This window comes from Cnephaeus nilssonii, assembly GCF_951640355.1.
Source record: "Cnephaeus nilssonii genome assembly, chromosome: 7".
NCBI lineage: Eukaryota > Metazoa > Chordata > Mammalia > Chiroptera > Vespertilionidae > Cnephaeus > Cnephaeus nilssonii.
In genome coordinates this window covers 13,834,192-13,861,923 of record NC_137078.1, presented here as the reverse complement: position 1 = coordinate 13,861,923, position 27,732 = coordinate 13,834,192, and the positions used below count along the sequence as shown (strand labels likewise).

The 27,732-nt window shown below is 41.4% G+C and overlaps 2 protein-coding genes across 10 annotated transcripts in view; one reads left to right on the top strand and one right to left on the bottom strand.

Annotated features, from left to right (window-relative positions):
• Positions 1–27,732, bottom strand: part of FARS2 (phenylalanyl-tRNA synthetase 2, mitochondrial) — a 572,601-nt gene that overhangs the window by 483,440 nt on the left and 61,429 nt on the right. The gene's annotated exons all lie outside the window — the stretch shown is intronic.
• LOC307103277 (GA-binding protein subunit beta-1-like) lies at positions 24,895–27,730 on the top strand. The gene has a single exon (XM_079777477.1). The coding sequence runs from the start codon at positions 26,146–26,148 to the stop codon at positions 27,190–27,192; it is 1,047 nt and encodes a 348-aa protein (XP_079633603.1). The 5' UTR covers positions 24,895–26,145; the 3' UTR covers positions 27,193–27,730.

The following is a 27,732-nucleotide window of genomic DNA, read 5'->3' as shown; positions in this document are numbered from 1 at the left end:
TAACCAGACATCCGAAGAAGAAAGACCATGGACAGACAAAGAAACAGCCCACATATGAAAGAAAAGCAGGCATCACCAGAAAAGGAAGTAAACGAAATGGAGGCAAGCAACTTGTCAGAGAAAGAATTCAGAGAAATGGTCATAAGGTGGCTGAAAAGAATGGAAGACAAATTTGACAATATGAGTAAGAACCAAGAAGAAATGAAGAAGGACCAAGAAGAAATGAAAAATGACATCACTGCTGTAAAGAACTCAATAGAAAGCATCAAGAGTGGACTAGAAGAAGCAGAGGACTGCATCAGTGAGCTAGAAGACAAGGTGGGAAAAAATATCCAAGTAGAGCAGCTTCTAGAAGAAAAAAATTAAAAAGCAGGAGGAGAGCCTAAGGGAACTTTGGGACAACACGAAACAAAACAACATCCACATAATAGGGGTTCCAGAAGGAGAGGAAACTGAGCAAGGAATAGAAAACCTGTTTGAAGAAATAATGACAGAAAACTTCCCTGATAAAGGAAAGAAAAAGCCCAAACAAATCCAAGAAGCTCACAGAGTAGCAAGCAAAATGAACCCCAAAAGACCGACGCCAAGGCACATTATAATTAAATTGACAAACACCAACAACAAAGTAAGAATCTTAAAATGGCCAGAGAGAGACAGAAAGTTACATACAAAGGAACCCCCATCAGACTACCAACTGATTTCTCAACAGAAACTCATCAGGCCAGAAGAGAATGGAATGAAATATACAAAGTCATACAAAGGAAGGGTCTGAATCCAAGAATATTGTACCCAGCAAGGCTATCAATCAAAATTGAAGGTGAAATCTGGAGCTTCACAGACAAAAAAGAACTAAGGGAACTTATCACCACCAAACCAGCAATGCAAGAAATGCTAAAGGGTCTACTGTAAAAAAAAAGAAATAGGAAGCGAAGAAGGAACACAGGGGTAAAGAATAAAAATGGCAAGATAAGTAACTATCAATAATAACTTTAAATGTAAATGGATTAAATGCCCCAATCAAAAGACATAGGGTAATGGATTGGATAAGAAAACAAGACCCATATATCTGCTGTCTACAAGAAACCCACCTCAGAAAAAAAGACGCACACAGACTGAGGGTGAAGGGATGCAAAAAGGTTTTTCAGGCAAATGGAAATGAAAAAAAAGCTGGGGTTGCAATACTTATATCTGACAAACTAGATCTGAAAGTGAAGGACATAACAAGAGATAAGGAAGGCCACTTCATAATACTAAAGGGAGCAATCCAACAAGAAGAAATAACTCTGGTAAACATATACGCACCCAATACAAGAGCACCCAAATACATAAAAAAACTCCTGGAGGATATCAAGGGTGAGATTGACAGCAATACAATCCTAGTAAGAGACTTTAAACTTTTGCACTCGGATGTCGAGTGTGACTCGACACGGTTAGCATCGGTAGCAGCTCTTTTTATACTCTTTGAATGTATCAATAATTTGAAATATAAAAAAATCCAAATGAATAAGTTTGTATGAAAATAAACTCCAGTTTTTTATTCTACTGCCGCGTTTTGTAAAATCTGGGGTATTTAAAAAATTAAATCCCGAGTAGAATAAAGGAATCGAGAAAAAAAGCAAGTGAGTGCAATGGGTTAATACCCCACTATCACCATTGGACAAAACCTCTAAACAAAAAACCAGCAAAGAAACATCAATCCTAAATGATTCACTAGACCAGATGGAATTAATTGACATCTTCAGAACATTTCACTGCAAAGCCAAAGAATATACATTCTTCTAAAGTGCACATGGGTCATATTCAAAGATAGACCATATGTTGGGTGATAGGCAAAGTCTCTTCAAATTCAAGAAGACAGAAATCATATCAAGCATCTTCTCAGATCACAGTGGCATAAAACTGGAAATCAAATACAATAAAAACAATACAAAAAAAACCAAACACGTGGAGACTAAACAGCATGCTATTAAACAATGAGTGGGTAACCAGAGAGATCAAGGAAGAAATAAAAAAACATCATGGCAACAAATGACAATGAAAATACAACAATCCAAAATCTATGGGACACAGTGAAAGCAGTCTTGAGAGGGAAGTTCATAGCTCTACAAGCCTACTGCAAAAAACAAGAAACACTGGTAATAAATTACTCAACCCTACAAATCAAAGAGTTATAAAGAGAGCAACAAGAAAAGCCCAGTGTAAGCAGAAGGATGGAAATAAGAAAGATCAGAGCAGAGATAAATGACATAGACACCAAAGAAACAATACAAAAGATCAACAAAACCAAGAGCTGGTTCTTTGAAAGGATAAACAAGATTGAAGAACCTCTAGCCAGGCTCACCAAGAAGCAAAGAGAGAGGACCCAAATAAACAAAATCAGAAATGATAGATGTGAAATAACAAAAGACCCAACCGAAATACAAAGGATTGTTAAAAAATACTATGAACAACTCTATTCCAACAAACTGGACAACCTGGAGGAAATGGACATATTCCTAGAAAAATATAACCTTCCAAAACTCAATCAGGAAGAATCTAAACATCGCAATAGGCCAGTAACTATGGAAGGAATTAAAGCAGTCATCAAAAAGCTTCCAGCAAACAAAAGCCTGAGGCCAGATGGCTTCACAGGGGAGTTTTACCAAACATGCAAGGAAGAACTAAAACCTATCCCCCTCAGACTATTCAAAAAAATTCAAGAGGAAGGAACACATCCAAGCTCCTTCTATGAAGCCAGCATCACCCTAATACCAAAACCAGATAAAGACAACACAATGAAAGAGAATTACAGACCAATATCCCTCATGAACATAGATGCCAAAATCCTGAACAAAATTCTAGCAAATAGGATCCAGCAGTACATCAGAAAGATCATACACCATGACCAAGTAGGATTTATCCCAGGAATGCAAGGATGGTACAATGTCCACAAATCAATAAACATGATATATCACATAAACAAATTGAGAGATAAAAATCACATAGTCATATCAATTGATGCAGAAACAGCATTTGACAAAGTCCAACACCCTTTCTTGATAAAAACTCTCAACAAGGTGGGAATAGAAGGATCACACCTCAACATAATAAAAGCTATATATGATAAACCCACAGCTAACATCATACTCAATGGGCAAAAACTAAAACCATTTCCCCTAAGAACAGGAAAAAGACAGAGATCCCCACTCTCACCACTCCTGTTTGACATAGTACTGGAAGTCATTGAGATTAGACAAGAAGAAGAAATAAAAGGCATCCAAATTGGAAAAGAAGAAGTAAAGCTGTCCTTATTTGCAGATGACATGATATTGTACATAAAAAACCCGAAAGACTCCATCAAAAAACTAATAGACTTAATAAATGAATTCGGCAATGTAGCAGGATACAAAATTAATACCAAGAAATCTATGGCATTTCTATACACCAATAGTTTATTACAGAAAGAGAGACTAAAAAAGCAATCCCATTTACCATTACACCAAAAATTAAGATACCTAGGAATGAACTTAACTAAGGAGGTAAAAGACCTATCCGCGGAAAACTACAGGACACTGAAAAAAGAGATACAGGAAGACGTAAAAAGATGGAAGAGCATACCATGTTCATGGATTGGTAGAATCAACATCATTAAAATGTCCATACTACCCAAAGCAATCTATAGATTCAATGCACTACGCATTAAAATACCAATGGCATATTTCACAGACCTAGAAAGAACTCTCCAAAAATTCATCTGGAATAAAAAAGACCCCGAATAGCCAAAGCAATCCTGAGAAAAAAGAATAAAGTAGGTGGGATCTCAATACCAGATTTCAAGCTGTATTACAAAGCCACTGTTCTCAAAACAGCCTGGTACTGGCACAAGAACAAACATATAGACCAATGGAATAGAATAGAGAATCCAGATATCGACCCAAACCGCTATGCTCAATTGATATTTGACAAAGGAGGCATGAACACACAATGGAGTCAAGAAAGTCTTTTCAATAAATGGTGTTGGGAAAATTGGACAGATACATGCAAAAAAAATGAAACTAGACCACCACCTTACACCATACACAAAAATCAACTCAAAATGGATACAGGACTTAAACATAAGACGGGAAACCATAAAAATAGTAGAGGAATCCACAGGCAGCAAAATCTAAGACATATGCCGAAAGAACTTCTTCACTGATACTGCTCCTAGGGCAATGGAAGGTAAAGATAAAATAAACAAATGGGACTACATCACAATAAAAAGCTTTTGCACAGCAAAAGAAACCATCAACAAAACAACAAGAAAGCCCACTGCAGGGGAGAACATATTTGCAAATGTTATCACTGATAAATGTTTAATCTCCAACATCTACAGGCAACTTATACAACTTAATAAAAGGAAGATAAATGATCCAATAAAAAAATGGGCAACTGACCTAAATAGAATCTTTTCAAAAGAAGACAGAAGGAAGGCCAAGAGATACATGAAAACATGCTCAAAGTCATTAATTACCCGAGAGATGCAAATCAAAACGACAATGCGATACCATCTCACACCTGTCAGAATGGGTATCATCAACAAATCAACAAACAACAAGTGTTCGCGAGGATGCGGAGAAAAAGGAACCCTCGTGCACTGCTGGTAGGAATGCAGACTGGTGCCGCTACTGTGGAGAACAGTATGGAGTTTCCTCAAAAAACTAAAAATGGAACTCCCATTTGACCCAGTAATCCCTCTCCTAGGAATATATCCTAAGAGATTAGAAACACCCAATCAGAAAGGATATATGCACCCCTATGTTCATAGCAGTACAATGTACAATAGCTAAGATTTGGAAACAGCCTAGGTGCCTGTCAGCAGATGACTGGATCAGAAAACTATGGTACATCTACACAATGGAATACTATGCTGCCATATAAAAGAAGGAATTCTTACAATTTGCAGCAAACTGGATGGAACTGGAGAGCATTATGCTAAGTGAAATAAGCCAGTCAATGAAAGAAAAATACCACATGATCTCACTCATTTGTGGATAATAAAGAACATTATAAACTGATGAACAAAAAGATAGATATAGAGGCAGTAAAGCATCAAACAGACTGTCATATTACAGCGGGAAGATTAGGGAGAGGTGGGGGAGATAAGAGATCAACCGAAGGACTTGTATGCATGCATATAAGCATAACCAATGGATGCAAAACACTCAATGGGGTGTGAGGGCATGTATGGGAGCAGGGGGAGGGGGCATTGGTAAGATATGTACACATATAATACCTTAATAAAAAAAATAGAAAGAAAAAAGAAAAATAATCACTGAAATAAATTTAACACTAAGCAAAAATTGTGATATAAATAAGTGAAAGGATATACCATGTTCATGGACTGGTAAAATCAACATCATTAAAATGTCCATACTACCCAAGGCAATCTATAGATTAAATGCAATCCCTATTAAAATACCAATAGCATATTTCACAGATCTAGAAAAAATACTCCAAAAATTTATGTGGAATAAAAATTTTTTTAAAAAGACCCTAAATAGCTGCAGAAATCTTGGGAAAGAAAAACAAAGTTAGAAGAATCACAATACCAGATTTCAAGTTATACTGCAAAGCCACCGTAACAACAGCCTAGAACTGACACAAGAACAGGTCTGTAGATCAATGGAATAGAACACAGAACCCATAAATCACCCAAGCTATTACGCTCAATTAATACTTGACAAAGGAGGCAAGAGCATACATTGGAGTCAAGACAGTCTTCAATAAATAGTGTTGGGAAAATTGGACAGATACATGCAAAAAAATGAAACTAGACCACCAACTTACACCATACACAAAAATAAACTTAAAATGGATAAAAGACTTAAATTTAAATGCAACTCTTAAAAACATAAAAATCCTAGAACAAATCATAGGCAGCAAAATCTCAGACATCTCTCGTAGCAATATGTTTATGGATACAGCTCCTAGGGCAAAGCAAACTAAGGAGAAAATAAACAAATGGGACTACATCAAAATAAAAAGCTTCTGCACAGCAAAAGAAAACATCAACAAAACAAAAAGGGAGCCCACTGTATGAGAGAACATATTTGGCAATGATAGATCTGATAAAGCAGTGGTTCTCAACCTTTCTAATGCCGCAACCCTTTAATACAGTTCCTCATGTTGTGGTGACCCCCAACCATAAAATTATTTTCGTTGCTACTTCATAACTGTAATTTTGCTACTGTTATGAATCGTAATGTAAATATCTGTGTTTTCTGATGGTCTTAGGCAACCCTGCTAGCAGTTCTCAACCTATGGGTCACGACCCTCACGTTGAGAACCGCTGCTGTAGAGCCTAACACCATCGGAAAACACAGATATTTACATTATGATTCCTTAACAGTAGCAAAATTACAGTTATGAAGTAGCAACGAAAATAATTTTATGGTTGGGGGTCACCACAACATGAGAAACTGTATTAAAGGGTCGCGGCATTAGAAAGGTTGAGAACCACTGTGATAAAGGGTTAATATCCAAAATATATAAGGAACTCATACAACTTAACAAAAGGAAGACAAACAACCCAATTAAAAAATGGGCAAAGGACCTAAATACATACTTCTCCAAAGTTGACATACAGACAACCAAAAGACAAATGAAATAATGCTCAAAGTCACTGATCATCAGAGAGATGCATATTAAAACGACAAAAAGGTATCACCTCACACCTGTGAGAATGGCTACCATCAACAAATCAACAAATGACAAGTACTGGCAAGGATGTGGAGAAAAGGAAACCCTAGTATACTGCTGCTGGGAATGCAGACTGGTACAGCCATTATGGAGTTTCCTCAAAAAAATTAAATATGGAACTGCCATTTGACCCAATGACCGTCCCACTTCAAGGAATATATCCTAAGAAACCCAAAACACCAATCAAAAAGAAGGTATGCACTCCTATGTTCATAGCAGCACAATTTACAATAGCTAAGATCTGGACACAGCCCAAGTGCCCATCAGCAGATGAGTGGATAAAAAAGCTGTAGAACATTTATACCATGGAATACTTTGCAACAGTAAAAAATAAGAATCTCTTACCCTTTGAGACAGCATGGAGGGACCTGGAGAGTATCAGACTAAGAGAAATAAGTTTGTCAGAGAAAGACAAGTATAACATGATCTCACTCATAATGTAGAATCTAAGTAACAAAATAAACTGATGAAGAGAGTGGATCCAGAGACATGGAAGAATGGAACAGAGTGTAGAATCTGGGAGGGAAGGTCGGGCAGAGTGGGTGGGTGGGTGGGTGGGTGGGTGGTAAGTAATCAACCAAGAACTTTGTATGCGTATATGCACGGCCCAGGGCCACAGACAATAGGGCAGTGAGGGACTAGGGCAGGGGAGGAAGGGTAGGGGGAGGTGGTGGCAGGCTGGAGGGAGTCAATGGGGAAAAAAGGGGACATATGTAATACTTTCAACAATAAAGAATTATTTTAAATACATATATATATGTATATATATATATACACACACACATACGTGTGTGTGTGTGTATATATATACATATATACATATATATATACATATATATATATATATATATATATATATATATATATATTTAAAAAAAATTGTGGCACCGTCCTGGATAATGGATAATTTCTTTAATGGCTAGACTGAAAATATATGGAAAATATTTCTGATACTTTTAAGAACCTGTTGCTTGAGTGATAGGAAGATTGCACAGCCTACTAGAAATGCTTGTGGCTCCTGCTCTTCAGCAGCTGAGTGATCCTTATATCCCTAACGCCTGGAGGCTGGACACAGCTAAAACCAGCCCCTGCATAGGGAAGCAGACAAAGCAGTGTGGATCATGCCAGTCCCTGCCTGTCCTGCTGCTAGCTGGCAGAAGGGGCTGCATTTAACATTTTTGTTAGGTGCACTTTGCATCAGAGAGCAAAAAATTACTATTGCATCACTCTGACAGTTTCCTTTGCTGCAATATTCAAGCTGTACATTGCCTCAAGTGCTATGGTACATAGTATTCAGCAATTCCTCTTCCCTTTTAAAAAATGTATATATTTTTTATTGATTTTTAGAGGGTGAGGAAGGAAGGGAGAGGGAGAGAGAGAGAAACACTGATTGGCTGCCCCGCTTAACGCCCCCTACCAGGGATGGAGCCCACAATAAAGGCATGTGCCCTGACCAGGAATCAGAACCAGTAACCTCTAGGTTAAGGTGACCAGACGTCCGCTTTTGGCGGGACAGTCCCAATTTTTAACAATTTGTTCCGTGTCCCACGACGTTTTAAAAAAGTCCCGATTTTTGGAAAGAATGCACGACAAGCTAGGGAACAGCGGGAGAACTGGAAGGGAATACACGGTTTGCAGCGGCTATGTGGCTATTTAGCCAGGATATGAGTTTTATATTATTTTTGTTAATTTTATAATGTTAAACTTTAATAATAACAAATAATTGTTGAGAACTGATTATCGAGAACTGCTTATCAAAGTTCGCATTGTTGATCAGTTGTTAGAATTCGACCACCATTGTTTGGACTTAATGAACAATGGCATTTTTTGGGACTGGCAACGACGAAAACATTTTGTAACTGTCTCTCAGACGATACACATCGTACTGCGTGCTAGTAAGCTAGTTAAACAAGTGATGTCATTACAAATCAGCTATTCAGATAATATAGGTAAGTAATTTATTTATTTCATAAATACATACATTTTCTTGAATTTAGCAGACAGTACTTGTATTATTTATATTTTATAGTGGCAGCAAAAAGTCTAGTGCCGGCCTTGAAAGTGACACTTACGACTTACGTTACGGCAAATTCATGACCTTTTAAACAACGACAGCCATCTACTAAAAAAAATTCACTCAAATGAGCCGAAACCGGTTTGGCTCAATGGATAGAGCGTCGGTCTACGGACTGAAGGGTCCCAGGTTCGATTCCGGTCAAGGGCATGTACATTGGCTGTGGGCACATCCCTGGTGGGGGGTGTGCAGGAGGCAGCTGGTCGATGATTCTCTCTCATCGATGTTTCTAGCTCTCTATCCCTCTCCCTTCCTCTCTGTAAAAAATCAATAAAATATATTAAAAAAAAAAATTCACTCAAATGAGAAATATGCCAAGGAATAAAATAATACTATACGTAATTTTTTATTTATTATATTTGTAAATTGTACTTACATTGAAATTTTAAAAAATATATTACAATAATATTTTTGCGTTCTATGAAAATTTTTGTTGCTCCATATAGACCAAATTTTTAATCAAGAACCCCCTCCCCGGTCAATGGTGTCCCGCTTTACCAATGTTAAAATCTGGTCACCTTACTCTAGGTGCACAGGACAATGCCCAACAACCTGAGCCACACCGGCCAGGGCAGCAATTCCTCTTCCCTTTGAAAAGAAGGAAAAAAAACACCAGATTTTAAAACATCTACAAAAGTGCCAGCTTACAAAGAGATATCCAAAAGGATTAATATACCATGTATCTATGGAGTAACCAAGCAACATAGAAACATTCTTTTTTTAACACAAAAAGACTAACCAAAATTAAAAGGACCACTTTTGAAAGTGAAAGCCATATTTGATAAAATCTCACATTTCTTGAGATCTGCACCTGTGAGCTACATAAGAAGTACAAGGACCCAGATGTTTGCCAGTGCTTGCTAACAAACTCCTTCCTGCTGCAAGATGGCATGTCTCTCAACATGACAACCTAAGGAGGTAGGAAAGTGACAAAGGAAATATGTGATCTGTTCTCCATGGAGAGCCTGCCTGGCTCTCCTTCAACTGAACACAGCACTCTTAGTGCACATCTTTCTAGAAAAGGGATTACGTCTCAGGGGCTGCAAGCCAAACCCAGAAAGGCAGAAAGGCTAGATTTCATCATTTCATCAGTGTCAGGACAAACAGCTACAATTTTTCAAACACTGTTTGTATAGAGTTTATTATATACCAGTTTAGGGTCCCTGAATGTGTACTCTTCATATTTTGGTAAATGGAAATTCATTTCACAAAAATGGTTCAAATGCTCTTCAGCACAATGTTCAAAACACAAGAAGCAGAAGAACTGAAAAAGAGACGGGAAGACAGTTCAGGGGTGGGAGGACCCATAGTTTCACATAATAGCAGAAAGGAGCTGTAACAAACACTTCGGTAAAACAATGGCAGTCTCTTCCATGTAATTATTCCTGAAAAAAGCAGTGATTGGCAGGTAAAGAAAGAAAAAATGGAAACAATTATAAATTAATTGGTGAAGAGAATAAACCCCAAAAGTAAATGCCAACCAGTTTCAAGCAGGAAAAATGTACATGCATTATCCTCACGCTTTTCTGAATAATTTCACAGCCCTGTACAATAGGAGCTGCTGTCACTGCAGAACCAGGCTCAGCCGGGAAAGTCCTTGGTGAGACCACTTCCTGCCAGCTATTCCCTAACGCCCAGCAGTAATGAGACTTTCACCAACCTGGCCATTCTGCTCTGTCTTCCCAGGTGGCTGGCAGGAAACCCTGGTTAAGATTATATATGTCAGCTGCTTTTCATCCTAGATATTCATAACATAACAGAAACTCATAATGAAAAGTCTATAAGAAAAGCATAACTCGCTACTTGTGTAATCGTGGGTGTAAAGAAAGCTGTAGGAAATCTTTGAACATCTCTTAAATGATGAGGGAAAAATAACCCTGTCTTCATAAGTCCAAGACTTGTCTTTACTATACAAAGCAGGTTAAGTTCAAGATGTCATGAAAGATAGTCTATATGCAACATTATCCTGTACATTAGAACTATATCATTTTAAATGACCCACTGGGCCTTTAAAATACGCAATCCTATATAATAAAAGGCTAATGTGCAAACGGAACCCTCAACCGGGAGTTCGACCAGGGGGCCCGGCCGGCCGGCCAACCACCCGCAGTCCCTCCCCCCAGCCAGACCCCACCCATTCACAAATTCATACACCGGCCTCTAGTAGAATATAAAAAGAAAGAAAAACTTTCTCAAGAGAAAAAAAATAACAGATTAGACAGAAAACTAAACTTTTCGCATTTTATGATAAATTACATGCTGTATTCTATCCTTATCGTTATATCATCAGTATCCTCATAATAAATACTTTTAATTTTTCCCTTGAAAATGTACAGGTGCTTTAAATAACAAATAAACAGTGGGGGATAAGGGGGACATATATAATACTTTAAAAAATAAGAATTTTTTAAAATACAAATTAGGTACAGAATAGTCATGGGATGTACCAGTAAAGTACAGCATAGGAAACATAGTCAATAATTTATATATATAAAACCTTAATATGCAAATAGACCGAACAGCAGAACAACCGAGTTGAGGTAGAATATATGACGTGTGCTGACCACTAGGGGGCGCACACAGAACATGGTGGGCGTCGGCAGCAGGCAGCAGAGTGCGGAACATGGCGGGTGATGGCCGCAGCGGGATGGTGGAACAGGTGAGTGGGGGCGCCAGACCAAGGCGGGGTGCTGGTCACTGCCATCGGGGCAAGCCTCTGATGGTTACTGAAAATTCTTTGCTCCCATGCACCACGGTCCCACCCGGTGGTTGCACTTGTTGCCGGCGCTGGCCCCGTTAGCACCCACTACTGACGCCGGAACCACCACTCGCACCCGATTGCTCGGTGCCATCAGCAGGTGCAAACGGCAGCTGCCGGCCCCGATTGCCCCTCAGGGCTTTTCCACCTCCCCCTGCTCCTGAGGGGCGATCGGGGCAGCAGCCACTACTTGCACCCGCTGAAAACACCAGCCCCGCTCGCACCCACCACTGGCACCGGTCCCAATCGCTCCATGCAGTTAGCGGGTGTGAGTGGGGCTGGCGTCACCAGCACATGCGAGCAGTGGCAGCAGGAGCAGGGCTGCTGGCAGAGAGGGGAATGGGGGCCACAGCGAAAGGGGCTGGGCGGGGTGCAGAGGATGGGCCAAGACCCGCCCCTGTGCCCACAGCAGCCTTGTGGCCCACAGTTCCTTTCAAGGTGCACAAATTCATGCACTGGGCCCCTAGTCTATGTATATAAAAGCCAAGCGACCAGAACAATGGAATGACTGAAACGACTGGTCGCTATGACACAACTGCAGCCCACCCCCCATCGGCCCCCCAAACCTTCCGCGATCCCCCCTGATTTGTGCCCCCTCTATCAGGGGCAGGGCTGGCCGACCTCCCACAGCCCCTCCCCCCCCCCCGGCTGGCCCAGCCCCAATTGGGCCCCAATCAGGGGAGGGGCCAGTGACCAACCTCCCACGACCCTTCCCCCACCAGCCCAGCCCCAAATGGCCCCCATCAGGGCAGGCTGGCTGGACCCCACCCGTGCACGTATTCTTACACGGGGCCTCTAGTAATATAATAACTATGTATGGTGTTAGATGGTACGAGATTTATTGAGATGATCACTTTGTAAGTTACATAAATGTCCAATCACTGGGTTATGCACCTGAAACTATATTGTACCTCAACTCTAATTGAAAAATAAAAACAGTATTATTTTAAAAATTTAATGACACTGTAGTGGCTCCCAAAAGAAAAGTTTAAAGTAAAACCATAAATTTTGGTAGGTTTTAGAGAAGATGGGACCCATCACTTATAAAATAGTAGAAATAATCCACAACAATCCAGATGAATAACACAGAAGCTTAGTCACATGAAGAGGAATACAGATAAAAAAATCAAACTCCCATCATTACCTCTGGAAGCATTTCTAAAACTTTCTTTGGACACCATTTTTTCTCTTCAAAATATCAGACAAAACAAACAACAACAGAGGAAGACAAATCCTTCTTGGGCAGACACTGAGAGGGGTTCAGTGCCATAAGTCATATCTCCAGCAGCCCCATGGGATGAGGGCTGTCACCAGGACCACCCTGGTCACAGTCAGCAAGAAGAATTCTCAGTGACATTTAGCTTACTTCTTGCTCCATCAAATCCAAAATGAAAAAGAGGAAAAATACATAAACCATGACCAGAGAAAGAACACATGTTAAGGCTTTAGTTCCTCAATTAAGCACACAGAGCACGCACCTAAGTGGTTACAAGATGTTATATGACAAAAAAACAACTTTACTTGCCACCTGGCAAAACCAGTGTTATTTAAAAAGAGCATGCTCTATCCTTCACAATCTCACCCCTGGGTGTAACTATTGTTCAGTGTGCTATATAATCAATTTTCATATCATAGGCAAACATGCATTTGTTCTTTTAGGTTATATGCTATACTTTTATAGCCCCATTTTTAAATACCCAAAGTTACTGCAATCATTTTACAAAGCTTTGAAACAATTTTGAAGACTATATTACATTAAATAAAAAGAACACATTATAATTTATTTCACCACTTTCCCATTGAACATTTCCATGTAGATTTATATTTTTCTACAAGATTACTTGATGATTTGTCTTGCTTACCAGATTGCAAACCCTATCTTTGTTTCTGGTTATTATTCTCATTCCATAGAGTTACCAAAACCATACCAGATAGATTACAGCTTCTGGTGAATGAATGAGGAAACTATCCTTTGATTCTTGGCTCAAATCATCCTCATCCACAGAATATTTGTAACTCCCTTGCATGCAAAAGAGAAAAAAATCTATTTCTTGAGCACTGGTATATGTCAACCACTGTGCTAGTCATATTCAAGAAGAAAGTCTATGCCCAAAAGGGTTGCACCGCAACCTAAAGTACATGCCAAAAAACTACCATGAAATTTTCAATTAAGAGACCTTCCAGAACTCTCCAGTGACCTCACCAGCAGTCTGACTCTGGAAAAAGCTCTGGTCCCACTCTAAATGTCATCTGTGTCCCCTATGCCTGGGGATGGTCTGAGAGGACATAAATCTACAGCACAATGCAGCTCAGGGGATCTGCCACGGTGGGTGGCACCTGGGCAGGGAGATGTGAGCCAATAGCTCAGGAGTGGTGCACTAAAATGAGTTCTAAGTAGCTTTGATTTTATCAAAGAAGGAGGTTAGCAGAACTTTGTGGCATCTGCAAAAACAGGGAAAAATATAAAGGTAAAATCCATGCATGATAAGTCATTAGCCCATTCTGGAGAAAGGAAGTATAAAGTAGGATTCTGATACTTTCTTGCTTTGTGAATAAATATATTGTACTATCCTCATAGGTACCTTCCCAAAAAAGACATCATTGTGCCACTACCACCCCCTCAAATTGCAAGCCAGAAACAGAGGCATGGATTATCACTCATTCAAATCAAAAAAGGCCACTTTCCCATTGAACATTTAGGTCATTTTCCACATAGAACTACATTTTTCTACATGATTATTTGATTATTTATCTTGCTTACCAGATTGTAAACCCTGTCTTTGTTTTTGGTTACTATTCTCATTCCATTTCTTCAACCTTAAACTACACTTTTAAAACTACTAGGATTTTTATTTCACATAGGAAAAACACAAAAACCACAAGACTTCAATACCAATGGTTATTTAAAAATATTGCCCTGGCCAGTATGGCTCAGTTGGTTGGAGCATCATCTCCTGCACTGAAGGGTCAGGGGTTCGGTTCCCAGTCAAGGGCACATACCCAGGTTGCAGGTTTGATCTCCGGTCAGGACACATGTGGGAGGCAACCAATCAATGTTTCTCTCTCATACAAATGCTTCTCTCTCTCTCTCTCCCTCCCTCTCCCCTCCTCTCTCTAAATCCAATAAAAAACATGTCCTCCTCAGGGGAAAATTTAAATAAATAAATAAATAAATAAATAAATAAATAAGCAAGCAAACAAATAAAGATACTGTAAGACATTTACTTTCCTGAGATGCCATGAGAAGGAGAATCAAAATATCCCAGCCAACAGCCAGCACCAAGACACCAGACAGGTCAGACAAGCCAACTTCTAGCCCAGCTTAGTTGCCATCTGAAATCAGCTGCATGAATAACAGCCTACATGTGTATAACAGAAGGACTGCCCAATCAACCCACAGAGTGATGGGAAATAACAAATTACTTTCCTTCACATCACATATTTATTGAGTAGCTCTATTTTTTGTACCATAATTCAAACCTTTTTTTTAAAAGATAACTAGGGTTCTTTCCAGTCTTTTTTAAAAACTATTTTTATTTATTTTTAAATATTTTTATTGATTTTCAGAGAGGAAGGAAGAGGGAAAGTGAAATGGAAACATCAATAATGACAGAGAATCATTGATCGACTGCCTCCTGCACGCCTTCTACTGGAGATTGAGCCTGCAACCTGGGCATGTGCCCTTGACCAATATCGAACCCGGGAACCCTCAGTCCCCAGGCCCACGCTCTAAATATATTTTTATTGATTTCAAAGAGGAAGGGAGAAGAAAAAAGAGAAACATCAATGATGAGAGAGAATCATTAATTGGCTGCCTCCGGCACGCCCCCTACTGGGGATCAAGGCAGCAACCCCGGCCTGTGCACTGACCAGGAATCAAACCATGACCTCCTGGTTCATAGGTCACTACTCAATCACTGAGCCACACCAGTGCAGCCATAATTCACATCTTTAAGCATCAGAGCAAGTACCTAATTACACTGTATTAATGATTTCAGGAAAATGCTACAGCACTTCCTATATAGCACATCTCTAATGACTTCTAAGGATTAGTCATTGTGTGTGAAGGATTTAGAGGGCAAGAGAGAAGAGGGAAAGGTGATAGCTGGAGGTTCCGACATCAACCAGATTTATTTTAGAGACAGGATGACTTTCAAAAGTTAAGCTATTTATATGACAGATTCCTATATGGATGAAAAATTATTCTGAAGTATACACTAAACACAGATGACATCTACCTAATGGGGATGCAGTAGATAAAACAAAGCTTAGTATAAAATTTTGCTCTCTATGCAATGCTCACACCTCACCAACCTTGCACTGACCAAAATATCACTAGGGCTTGATTTCATTATGCAGGCGCAGCATGCAAGGAAACAGATGGGACAACTTCCACAAAACCTACAGTAATTGGGAATGGTCAGACAGCACATATGTATAAGAAGATTCTACTTGTCTTACTAGCATTATCTGAGGGGTCTTAATCATTACTAATGCTTGTCCAAGATTATATAATACCTAGATAGACTGTTCCTTATTCCAAAAATATTATTCCTGAAAGCTAAGTCATTTAAATAAACATAGAAACCTTATATTACAAAAGATTCCTAAAGTACATCTTTTCACAAAGCCAAGAATTCATTAGCAAAATCATCATCCAATTACCTCCATCCCAAATTTACCTGCTTTTCATTTAAAATTGTTATATTTTGGATCTTCTTAAAATAGAGCACAACTTAACTTTTATTACATAGATTGTATTTCTTTCTCAAAAAAACTCCAGATTGCTATATAAAATTTGCCTCACAAAGTCTCCAAAGAAATTTCAGATAAAAGTAATATAAATTATCAATTCAATTATATGAAAAAGTAATGACAACTATATTTCCCCAACTAGCCATCCTTCTTGACAAAAGGGAGCTGAAGCTCTTTAGATGCCGCCAGAACTTCCATGGAGCACAAGTGTAGGGAGAATCCCTGTTCAGTAGATCTCTTATGCAAATGAAATATATAAGACTAGTGGCCCGGTGCACGAAATTCATGCACAGGTGGGAGGGGGTTCCCCCAGCCCAGCCTGCACCCTCTCCAATCGGGAACCGCTGGCATCTAACCGCTCACCTGCCTGCCTGATCACCCCTAACTACCTCTGCCTGCCTGCCTGATTGCCCCCAACTGCCCTGCCCTGCTGGCCTGATCTCGCCCCCAAATGTCTCTGCCTGCCTGATCACCCTTAACTGCCCTCCCTTGCCAACCTGATCTCACCCCCAACTGACCTTCCCTGCTGGCCTGATCTCGCCCCCTAGTGCCCTCCTCTGCCGGCCTGGTTGCCCCCAACAGCCCTCCCCTGACGGCCTGATCTTTCCCCCAACTGCCCTCCCCTGCTGGCCTGATCGCCCCTAACTGCCTCTGCCTTGGCCCCAACCACCATGGCTTTGTCTGGAAGGATGCCAGATGTCCAGAAGATGGCTGGTTGACCCAGTATAATTAGCATATTACCCTTTTATTAGTATAGATTATATAGGATAGGATTGCTTAAATGGGGGAAAGCCTTTTTCAGCAGGAGGAAATGCTCCTGGCAGACAAAAACACATAATCCCTATATCTGGACTGATAGCCAGCCATATGAACTATACTGCCAACCGGTCATTAAAAAATTGAACCGCTTTCTTACACCTTACAGCAAACAGCTGTTGCCCTTAAAACCCCTCCTCAGCCCCCACCTTAGGTTCTGCCTTCCTAGTTCACCCATATTAGGTTCTGATTGGTTGGTTTCTATGCCAGTCAGCGTCAAAAGCTCCGCCTCCTAGACAGCCATTGGCTCCTGGCACTCCACCAGATTTGGGTCTGATTGGTTGGTTTCTATGCCAGTCAGTGTCTCTGGGCCTATCTCTGGGCCTGATCAAAGAGGCGGGGCTGATCAGCAGCCCCACGGAGGCCCAGAGAGAAACAGAGGCACGGCTGCTGGTGAAGCCCGGAGAAAAAGAGAGGCAACAACTGATCAACAGCTGCCACTAAGGCTGAAGATCAGACCCTGCCTCTCTCTCTGCAGACCTCTCTCTGGGCCTAATCTGCAGCCCCCTTGGCAGTCAGTGCTGGGTTGCTGTCCAGCACTGGCTGCAGTCAGTGCTGGGTCGCCAGGGCAACCCAGCACTGACTTCCGGTGTTAGGCCGAGCCTTTGGTCATTACAAACCCCCTGGCTCTTTATATATATATAGATTAATCCTTAGAGAAAAAACAGCCAATCAAACCGAGGAAGAACACGATACAAACTCTGCCTGAGGAGAAATCAGACTACAGCCAGTTCACCAAATAAGATCAGTGCTTACAAAGTGCTGATGGACTTTCCCAACTATTTTTTGGAAGAAGAAACCATCAGAGCTGGTGATCCCTGCTGAAAAACAGAAACAATCCACCTTTCCCCCATGTGATCCCTGCTCTCCCTGCTCCCACTCACCCAGGCCAACCTGTCACTCTCCTCCACCTCGCTGCATCCTTTACAAGTTCTTTTAAATCCATCCCGTCAGTATCACAGCGATCCATATGTTGTAGGTGGCGGGAACTGCACCAGGTTATCTGACCCGGTGGGGTCTGACCAGACCTGGGTCTCACAACCTTGGTACTTGAGTTCTGGCTAAGAAAAATATTCAGAGCCAAGACTCAAACTCACTAGAGAAGATTTATCAAGCAAGCAAAAAGAAAGCACACTTGAAGAGAGAGTACACAGAAGAGAAATTTGGAGCTGATGGCTCAAAGAGCTGCCCTGGAGAATGGTCTAGGGTTCCTTTTAACACCTTGAAGAGGGCAGAAGGTGTAACTACTTTCTTCTTCAAACTGACCTTTTGGGGTCTGCCAGTTGTCTTCTGTCCTTGTATGGACATAAGATGGGGCTTTCCTCCAGCCCCCTTGGTCTCCTCTAAGGGGGGAGTGGGGGAGGGGGCCCTACCACATGGTTTAACCACATGCCAGGGGAGAAATGGTCAGGAGAATCTGACATGTGACGAGGCATTCAAGGATGCAGAGGGGGGTCTTGCAAGTGAAGTTCTGATTAAAAATACTTATCTCTAATACTTGCTCTACCAGTTCTTTCCATTGCTAGGTGTCTGGACATTCTGCACTGGTGACCTTCTGTAATTGGCCTATAGTCCTTGCCCTGCTCATGTCTAATTGCCTACCAAACATCTACCTCTTTTCATTACCAACTCCTTCCTTCCATCAGGCTACCTTTATCTATGGAGGCCTCTTAACTGGTTTTACTGCCTCCTATCTTAGCCTCCCAATCCATTTTCTCCCAAACAACCAGCAAGATCTTCCAAATTCACAAGTCTAATAAAGTCACTCTACTGTTAAAAACCCTTCACTAGCTCCCCAATACCAAAAATGTTTCTATGGATAAAATCCATATGCCTCAGCATAATTATAAGGTCTTCATAAATTTATTGGAGGTTCCCAAATTTTGTTACACCTTGAAATCTGAGAAGTTTTATAATTCCCAATGCCCTGGCACACTCATATTAGTTAGTCACAAAAAGCAAACTATAGTACTACCAATAATTAAGGAAGTAACTGGGTAACCAGAACTAGCTGATGGCAGTGTCTCTTTTTAGCACAGCTAAAAATGTCAAATCCTGCTCACACTGCTCAGCAAACAGGCAACCTGGAACCTGGATGAAGGACTTTGTGGCATATTTCAGCCAAAGGATTTGTCTAGCACAGTGGTCGGCAAACTCATTAGTCAACAGAGCCAAATATCAACAGTACAATGATTGAAATTTCTTTTGAGAGCCAAATTTTTTAAACTTAAACTTCTTCTAACGCCACTTCTTCAAAATAGACTCACCCAGACCATGGTATTTTGTGGAAGAGCCACACTCAAGGGGCCAAAGAGCCGCATGTGGCTTGCGAGCCGCAGTTTGCCGACCATGGGTCTAGCATTATAGTTCCCAGACAAGAGAAGGATGAACTCCCAACATGGGATTTAGGTGACCCTTTAATAAACCATTATCCTAATATATAAAAACCCTGGGTCGTAATGACCCATAACGACCGAGGCTCGACCAACCGGAAGTCAGTCCTGCAGTCAGCGCTGGGTTGCCGTGGCAGGCTCGGTGCCCCAGCACTGACTCCTGAGGGGGCTGCGAATCAGGGCCAGAGAGAGGCCTGAATAGAGAAGCAGGGACTGATCCGTTGCCTCTGTGGCAGCTTTTGATCAGCACTTGGCTCTCTCTTTCTGTCCAAGTCTGGCCAGGAACCACACCTCCATTTCTCTCTAGGCTTCCACCATGGCTGCTGATCTGCCCTGCCTTTCTGATCAGGCCCCATTGATAGGCCCAGAGACGCTGACTGGCATAGAAACCAACCAATTAGAACCAAATTGGCCGGCAGAGGAAGGCAGTTGGGGGCAAGATCAGGCTGGCAGGGGAGGGCCGTTGGGGGTGAGATCAGGCCAACAGGGAAGGGCAGTTGGGAGAAAGATCAGGCCGGCAGGGGAGGGCCACTGGGGGCGAGATCAGGCTGGCAGGGGAAGGCAGTTGGGGGCAACCAGGCCGGAAAGGGGAGAGCAGATAGGGACGAGATCATGCGGGCAGGGGGAGGGCCATTGGGGGTGAGATCAGGCCAACAGAGGAGGGCAGTTGGGGGCGAGATCAGGCAGGTAGAGGCATTTGGAGGTGAGATCAGGCCAGCAGGGGAGAGCAGTTGGGGGCAAGATCAGGCTGGCAGGGGAGGGCAGTTAGGGGCGATCAGGCAGGCAGATGAGCAGTTAGGAGCAAGTGGTCCCAGACTGCAAGAATGATGTCCAACTGCTGGTTTAGGTGAGATCCCTGTGGACATCCCCCAAGGGGTCCCCAATTGGAGAGGGTGCAGGCTGGGCTGAGTGAACACCCCCCCTCCGTGCACAAATTTCGTGCACAGGGCCACTAGTCCATATAAATAATGCTGAGTATTGTTTTAGGGGTTGTTAGTTTTTTGTTTTGTTTTGTTTTGTTTTTAATATATATATTTTATTGATTTTTCACAGAGAGGAAGGGAGAGGGATAGAGAGTTAGAGACATCAAAGAGAGAGAGACATCGACCAGCTGCCTCCTGCACACCTCCTACTGGGGATGTGCCCGCAACCAATGTATATGCCCTTGACCGGACTCGAACCTGGGACCCTCCAGTCCGCAGACCGACGCTCTATCCACTGAGCCAAACCGGTTTCGGCTAGGGGTTGTTAGTTTGTATTTTGCTGATAAACCTGCTTTGCACTCTCAATACCTTACACACACACACACACACACACACACACACACACACACACACACAAACACACGCACACAAAACTTTACCACCCAGAATCCCCAAATCTGGGTTAGAGGCCATGCCTATGGCACTCTCTGGCAACTTGTACTTCCCCTAATATGCCAATGAATACAAGGTCTGCCTACTGACAAAACGGTAGCGCCCTTTAAACACCAAGTTCTCTGGCAGCAGGGACATGTCCTACTTGGTGACCACACATCCCCAACAGGAAGCACCAGGCAGAAGCTCCTTAAAAAGGGCTGTCTTCATTTTTCAACACTGGTCTCCAACACTTACAGCACTTGCACATGTTAGGCACTCAAGTTTTTATTTGAGTCCAGGTTGGACCCCTTAAAACTGATAAAACAATAGTTGGCACTGTGGTATAAGAGATGGTTCTTTAAGAAATAACAGCCTAGAAGAAAAAGCCTCAACTTTATAGCACATCTTGGGAATAACCCTACTTTTCAAAACCCTCTTCAATGAGCACATTCCGGCAGCTACAGAAATGAGCTAAATCTTTAAGTTTTGATATTCCCTTGGTTCTTCCTGCTGACTTACTCAAATATTCTGTATCACTGTTAATGTATTTCTAGGCTGACAATATTGTCCTCAAATGTCAAGCAGTAAGTCCTCGGATAATAAAGACAATTCCCAGTCTAATTCTTCTGAAACACACACAAAAACTACACAAAAATAAGCTGTGAAACTTATTATAGATTAATAGTAAGCAAAGCCCAGAAGAAATTCTTACTGAAATTTTTATACTTTAATTTCTGGGGGGAAATGAGTGCTATGAATGAAACTGCCATCCTTTTGAATTAAAGGAGCGTTCAGAAGGATTACAGCTTCATTCATAATCTAAATTGCTTCCAAAAGATGGTCCCAAGTTATTTGCTTGTTTATAATTATCCACAAGTTTCAGACATTGCACATATCTAAAAAGCTCATTAAAAGTCAAAGAGCTTTATGTATCTAAATTGGGGATTGTGGATAAATATATGTGTACTGCATAAACCCACAAATATTCAGAAGATCCTATGATGTATGGAAAGTTGTTTAAACTAACTTTTACCCCAACACAAATCTACAGTAGGTAAATTCATGCGGAGGAGCAGAGTTTGCCACCACAAAATATTCCTGTTTAGGATACTGATTATTTAAAGCTGGTTATTTTTAAGAAACAAAAATCAGGAAGAACCGTTAATCTTCCTCTAACTACTTAAAAGAATTTAGAGGACTTGCTCTAGAAATGGAGCTATCATAGATAACTAAATTTTAATGTGAACCAAGTGTGGCAGACAGAGTAGCAAAAGTCTACCTGCAAAATCTCTACTCTGTGCATATGGTTCATAATGAGAGTTTTATTAGGATCATGATTATGGCAAATACACACTCAAATCATACCATAGCTAACATTCTTCCTTTGAAGTTAAAAAACAAACAAACACATGTTTGTATTCAAACTTGGAGATAACACAAAGCTGTAACTTGGTATGGAATTGAATCTTGATCCCGCACTATCTCTTTGCACTCAGTACAAATGTCTAGGCTTTCATTGTGCTGGACTCTAGTCTGTCAAGGTCACAATCTCTAAACATCTACAAGAGAGGGAAAATGTGGGCATATATTAAAAAAACAACAACACTCTAAATATACATCTGTTGAGGGAATGGGGGATGGGAGCAGCAAAACAAGTGCCCCAAATTCTCCCAACAAAGTGTAGTGGAAGAACACTACTAGGTCAGTAACCTAGAGACCCAGATCTGAGCTCCTAATAATCAGCCACTACCTGTGTAACCTTAGGAAAGACACTCTTTTTTTTTTATTTAATAAATCTTTATTGTTCAGATTATTACAATTATTCCTTTTTCTCCCTCCCCATAGCTCCCCTCCACCCAATTCCCACCCCACCCTCTGCCCTTACCTCTCCCCCACTGTCCTCATCCATAGGTGTACAATTTTTGTCCAGTCTCTTCCTGCACTCCCCACACCCCTTTACCCCGAGAATTGTCAGTCCACTCCCTTTATATGCCCCTGATTCTATTATATTCACCAATTTATTCTGTTCATCAGATATTTTATTCACTTGATTTTTAGATTCACTTGTTGATAGATATGTATTTGTTGTTCATAATTTTTATCTTTACCTTTTTCTTCTTCTTCCTCTTCTTAGAGAATACCTTTCAGCATTTCATATAATACTGGTTTAGTGGTGATGAACTCCTTTAGCTTGTTCTTATCTGTGAAGCTCTTCATCTGCCCTTCAATTCTGAATGATAACTTTGCTAGGTAGAGTAATCTTGGTTGTAGGTTCTTGCTATTCATCACTTTGAATATTTCTTGCCACTCCCATCTGGCCTGCATAGTTTCTGTTGAGAAATCAGCTAACAATCGTATGGGTGCTCCCTTGTAGGTAATTAACTGTTTTTCTCTTGCTGCTTTTAATATTCTCTGTCTTTTGCTCTTGGCATTTTAATTATAATGTGTCTTGGTGTGGTCCTCTTTGGATTCCTTTTGTTTGGGGTTCTGTGCGCTTCCTGGACTTGTAAGTCTATTTCTTTCACCAGGTGGGGGAAGTTTTCAGTCATTATTTCTTCAAATAGGTTTTCAGTATCTTGCTCTCTCTCTTCTTCTGGCACCCCCATAATTCGGATGTTGGTACGCTTGAGGTTGTCCCAGAGGCTCCTTACACTATCTTCAAACTTTTGGATTCTTTTTGCTTTTTGCTTTTCCAGTTGAGTGTTTTTTGCTTCTTTGCATTCCAAATCTTTGACTTGATTATTGTGGTCCTCTAGTCTGCTGTTGGGTCTTTGTATAATATTTTTTATTTCAGTCAGTGTATGTTTAATTTCTAGTTGGTCCTTTTTCATATTCTCGAGGGTCTCAATAAATTTATCGGCCTTTTCTAGGAAATTCTTGAAAAACCTTATTTCCGTGGTTTTGAACTCTATATCCAGTCCTTTGCTTTCCTCCATTTCTTTCATTTGTGATCTGTTTCTTTGTCTCCGCATTTTTGCTGCTTCCCTGAGTTGGTAGAGTAGCTTTGTGTGCTAGGTGTCCTATAGGGCCCAGTGGCTCAGCCTCTCCAGTTACCTGAGATGGACACTCTTGGTGCACCCCTTTGTGGACTGTGTCCACAGCCTTGTTGTAGTTAAGTCTTGATTGTTGTTGGTATCACTGGGAGGAATTGACCTCCAGGCCAATTGGCTGTGAGAATCAGCTGTGTCTACGATGGGAGACCTTCTGTACTGGAGACACCCTTATGAGACAAGACTTGCAAAATTGCAAAAGCCTCTGTGCTCAGCTTAGATGGGGCGGAGTCTCAGGGCGGAGCAGACAGCCTTGGCTTCCTGTCAGCCCTGCCCTATGAGGCCCCTGGGTCTCAGTATCCCTCGGTAATCGCTGCAAGCACCTCTGAGAGAAAGCCACCCTGAAGTTTCGCCCGCTGCCAGACAGTCCAGTTTCTCCCCAATGAGTCTGGACTCCCAGGGTCTCGCCCGGAACTGGAGTTCAGCGCAGTCGGGAGCTTCCGTCTCCCTCCTGCTTGAGAAAGCCAGCCACACACTCAGCCTCCAGTCCTCTCTGCGCGTGCACACCTCCGGACCTCTGCCTTCCGCAGTTCCCCTGAGTCTCAGTGTGCTTTTCTCTTTTATTTTTCCTGACAGTCCAGATTCCCCCCCTAATGAGTCTGGGTTCCCAGAGTCTCGCCCAGAACTGGAGTTCAGCGCAGTCAGGAGCTTCTGTCTCCCTCCCGCCAGAGAAAGCCAGCCAGGCACTCAGCCACCCTTCCTCTCTGCGTGTGTGTCTCTGTACCCCAGTCCTTTGCAGCTCCTCTGAGTGTCCATGTGCTTTTCTCTTTCCTTCTAGTTGTAGAACTTCCACTCAGCCAGCTTTCCTGTGGTTCTGGATGGTGTCCGTTTTGTCTTTTAGTTGTAGTTTTAAAATTGTTGTGCGAGGCAGCAGTTTAGGTGTTTACCTATGCCGCCATCTTGGTTTCTCAAGCAGGAAAGACACTCTTAATGGGCTCAGTTTCTTCTTTTGTCAAAAAAGAATATCCCATTAGATGATCTGAGAGGTAATATATATGAGTCAAGGGTTTTTTCTGGCATTACCTCTTCTAAATTTCTCAGGTGAAATTTCCTCTTTTTTTACCCCTGTGAAGCCTGCTTCAGGTTTTACACATGAGCACAAGAATTGTGGGATCCTATTATTTACCCATAGGGCTTTGATAGAACTCCTGAGAACAGGAGGATAAAGTATGACTTTTCCTCATTCATTCATTCATTCATTCATAAGACACAAAACCACCATTTACATAATATACAAAACAATGTGCCAAACACTTTAGGAGACAGGTACAAAAATTATTTTTAAATAAATAAATAAAATAAATAACCCTGCCTGTCCTATCAACCTCCTTCACCATTCCTCTCCAAAACATCAGGTATTACTGAGAAGTAGAAGGTCACTAAGAACTTGGTCACAATGGCTGAATGCTCTCATAAATTCACCTTTGCCACTTTTTAAAAATTTCAAATTCCAGGGAAATAGAAAATATATAGAACTTATTTTATTCCATTTCTATCACACTGCTATATGAAACACTGAAATTGGATGACTATTATATTGGCATTAGATACCTAGTATATTCCTATTATCAAGAATAATGCAGAGTATCACTGAGGTTTAAATCAATACACATATGAACAAACCAATTTTGCAAAGACACACACACACACCCCTTCTCGACCCCTCTTACTACGAAAGGCTGCATCCCTAATCCTGGCTGGACATCTGCGAAACAATGACTTACTTAATGAGAGCATTATAATTTGGTTTCACTCCTCTGGAAAGCAATCTGGCAATATGTTTTAGAAGCCATAAAATTTTTCATACTCTTTGACCTAGTAATGCCAAACCTGGGACTCTATCATAAGAAACTAATTTCAATATATGGAAATAGCTACATGCACAAAGATATGCCTCCCAATATATTATTTATAACTGTGAAAAGTTGGTAGCAATGTACATATCAACAACAGAGGTAAATAATAGTATAGCATCACATCAGAATGTTATGCAACCATTAAAATGTTAATGATGGGGGATGCTGAGGGGCGGACTCACTTGCACACGGTATGTCCCTCTGCGCAAGCGGGGGACTTTTCGGTGGGGATTTAGGGCGCCGACCGGACGCCAGATGCAGCATTTTCAGAAAATAGCGCCCTGAGCAGCTGAAGCGCTGTGTGTGTAGCGCCTCGGGTCCGCACCCCTCCCGCAGCTTCCCCGCCACTCCCAAAGCTTTTCCAGATGTCACTGGTAGATTTGGCAAAGAAGCTTTTAGAAGGGGCACGAGCAGGTGAAGATGATGAAGTTCGTATTTTGATGGCCAGTGGAGCTCCTTTTACTACAGACTGGCTGGGAATGTCTCCACTTCACCTGGCAGCACAGTACGGGCATTATTCCACCACACAAGTACTACGTCGAGCTGGTATAAGTAGGGATGCCAGAACCAAAGTGGACCGAACGCCCTTACATAAGGCAGCGTCTGAGGGCCATGCCAGCATCGTAGAGGTTTTGATTCAGCATGGTGCTGATGTCAATGCAAAGGACATGTTAAAGATGACAGCTCTACATTGGGCCACAGAACACAACCATCAAGATGTGGTGGAGCTTTTAATCAAATATGGTGCTGATGTACACATGCAGAGTCAATTTTGTAAAACTGCATTTGATATTTCAGTAGACAATGGGAATGAAGATTTAGCAGAGATATTACAGATTGCTATGCAGAATCAAATCAACACAAACCCAGAGAGTCCCGACACTGTGATGATACATGCTGCAAAACCACAGTTTATCACTGGACTTGGAGGGGTGGTGAACCTAACAGATGAAACAGGTGTGTTTGCTGTTCAGTTTGGAATCTCCTCTACATCAGTATTAGCTACATTAGCCGCCTTAGCTGAAGCATCTGCTCCCTTGTCCAATTCTTCAGAAACTCCAGTAGTGGCTACGGAGGAAGTAGTTACTGCAGAATCAGTGGATGGTGCAATTCAGCAAGAAGTTAGTTCGGGGGGACAACAGGTCATCACAATAGTAACGGATGGAATCCAGCTTGGAAATGTGTACTCCACTCGAACAAGTGGGATAGGCCAGCCCATCATTGTGACCATGCCAGATGGACAGCAAGTATTAACAGTACCAGCAACAGACATTGCTGAAGAAATGGTTATAAGCAAAGAACCACCAACTAAGAGACAATGTATCGAAATAACTGAAAACCGAGTAGAATCTGCCGAAATAGTAGTAAGGAGTCTTTTACCCGGTGTGTTTTGCTGCAGTCATCCAAAATAAATTCAATTTGCTTTTTTTTTTGGTCTTTTATACTTATTACTCACAGTGTTGTTTTGATACAGGAAGCATATAGTATTTTGTTTAATTTCTGCTTTATTCATGTAGCAAGCCCTCAATAAATAAATATTGAGTGAATAAAATAAAATGGTAATGATGGAGATTATGTAGCAATAAGGGAAAATACAAATGTAAAACAACAGGTATAACTACATAAAAATCATTGGAGAAAAGTTTAAAACCTGATAACCTTTGTTTTAGGATAATGAATGGGGGTGTTTTTCTCTTCCTATTTCTTATCTTTTTGTAATAAAGTTTTGATACTTCTATCACTAAAAAATAAGCTGTTTTTAGAAAATGGAATGCAAGCCTTTGATCGTAAGGATCAAGAGGACAGCACAGCCTGCCGCCTGACCCAGGCAGGATTGCATGGGGGTGCTGGGACCCTGTACTCAGAACCGCTTCATGAAGAGCCCCTGGAGGTGCCGCATACTTGTCAATGTCAATGATTGCCAAAAAATCAGCAGTGCCCATCTGCTAACC

What these genes read in the sequence shown, in the direction of transcription:
- LOC307103277 (XM_079777477.1), top strand. Translation starts at nt 26,146, where the DNA reads ATGTCACTGGTAGATTTGGCAAAGAAGCTTTTAGAAGGGGCACGAGCA.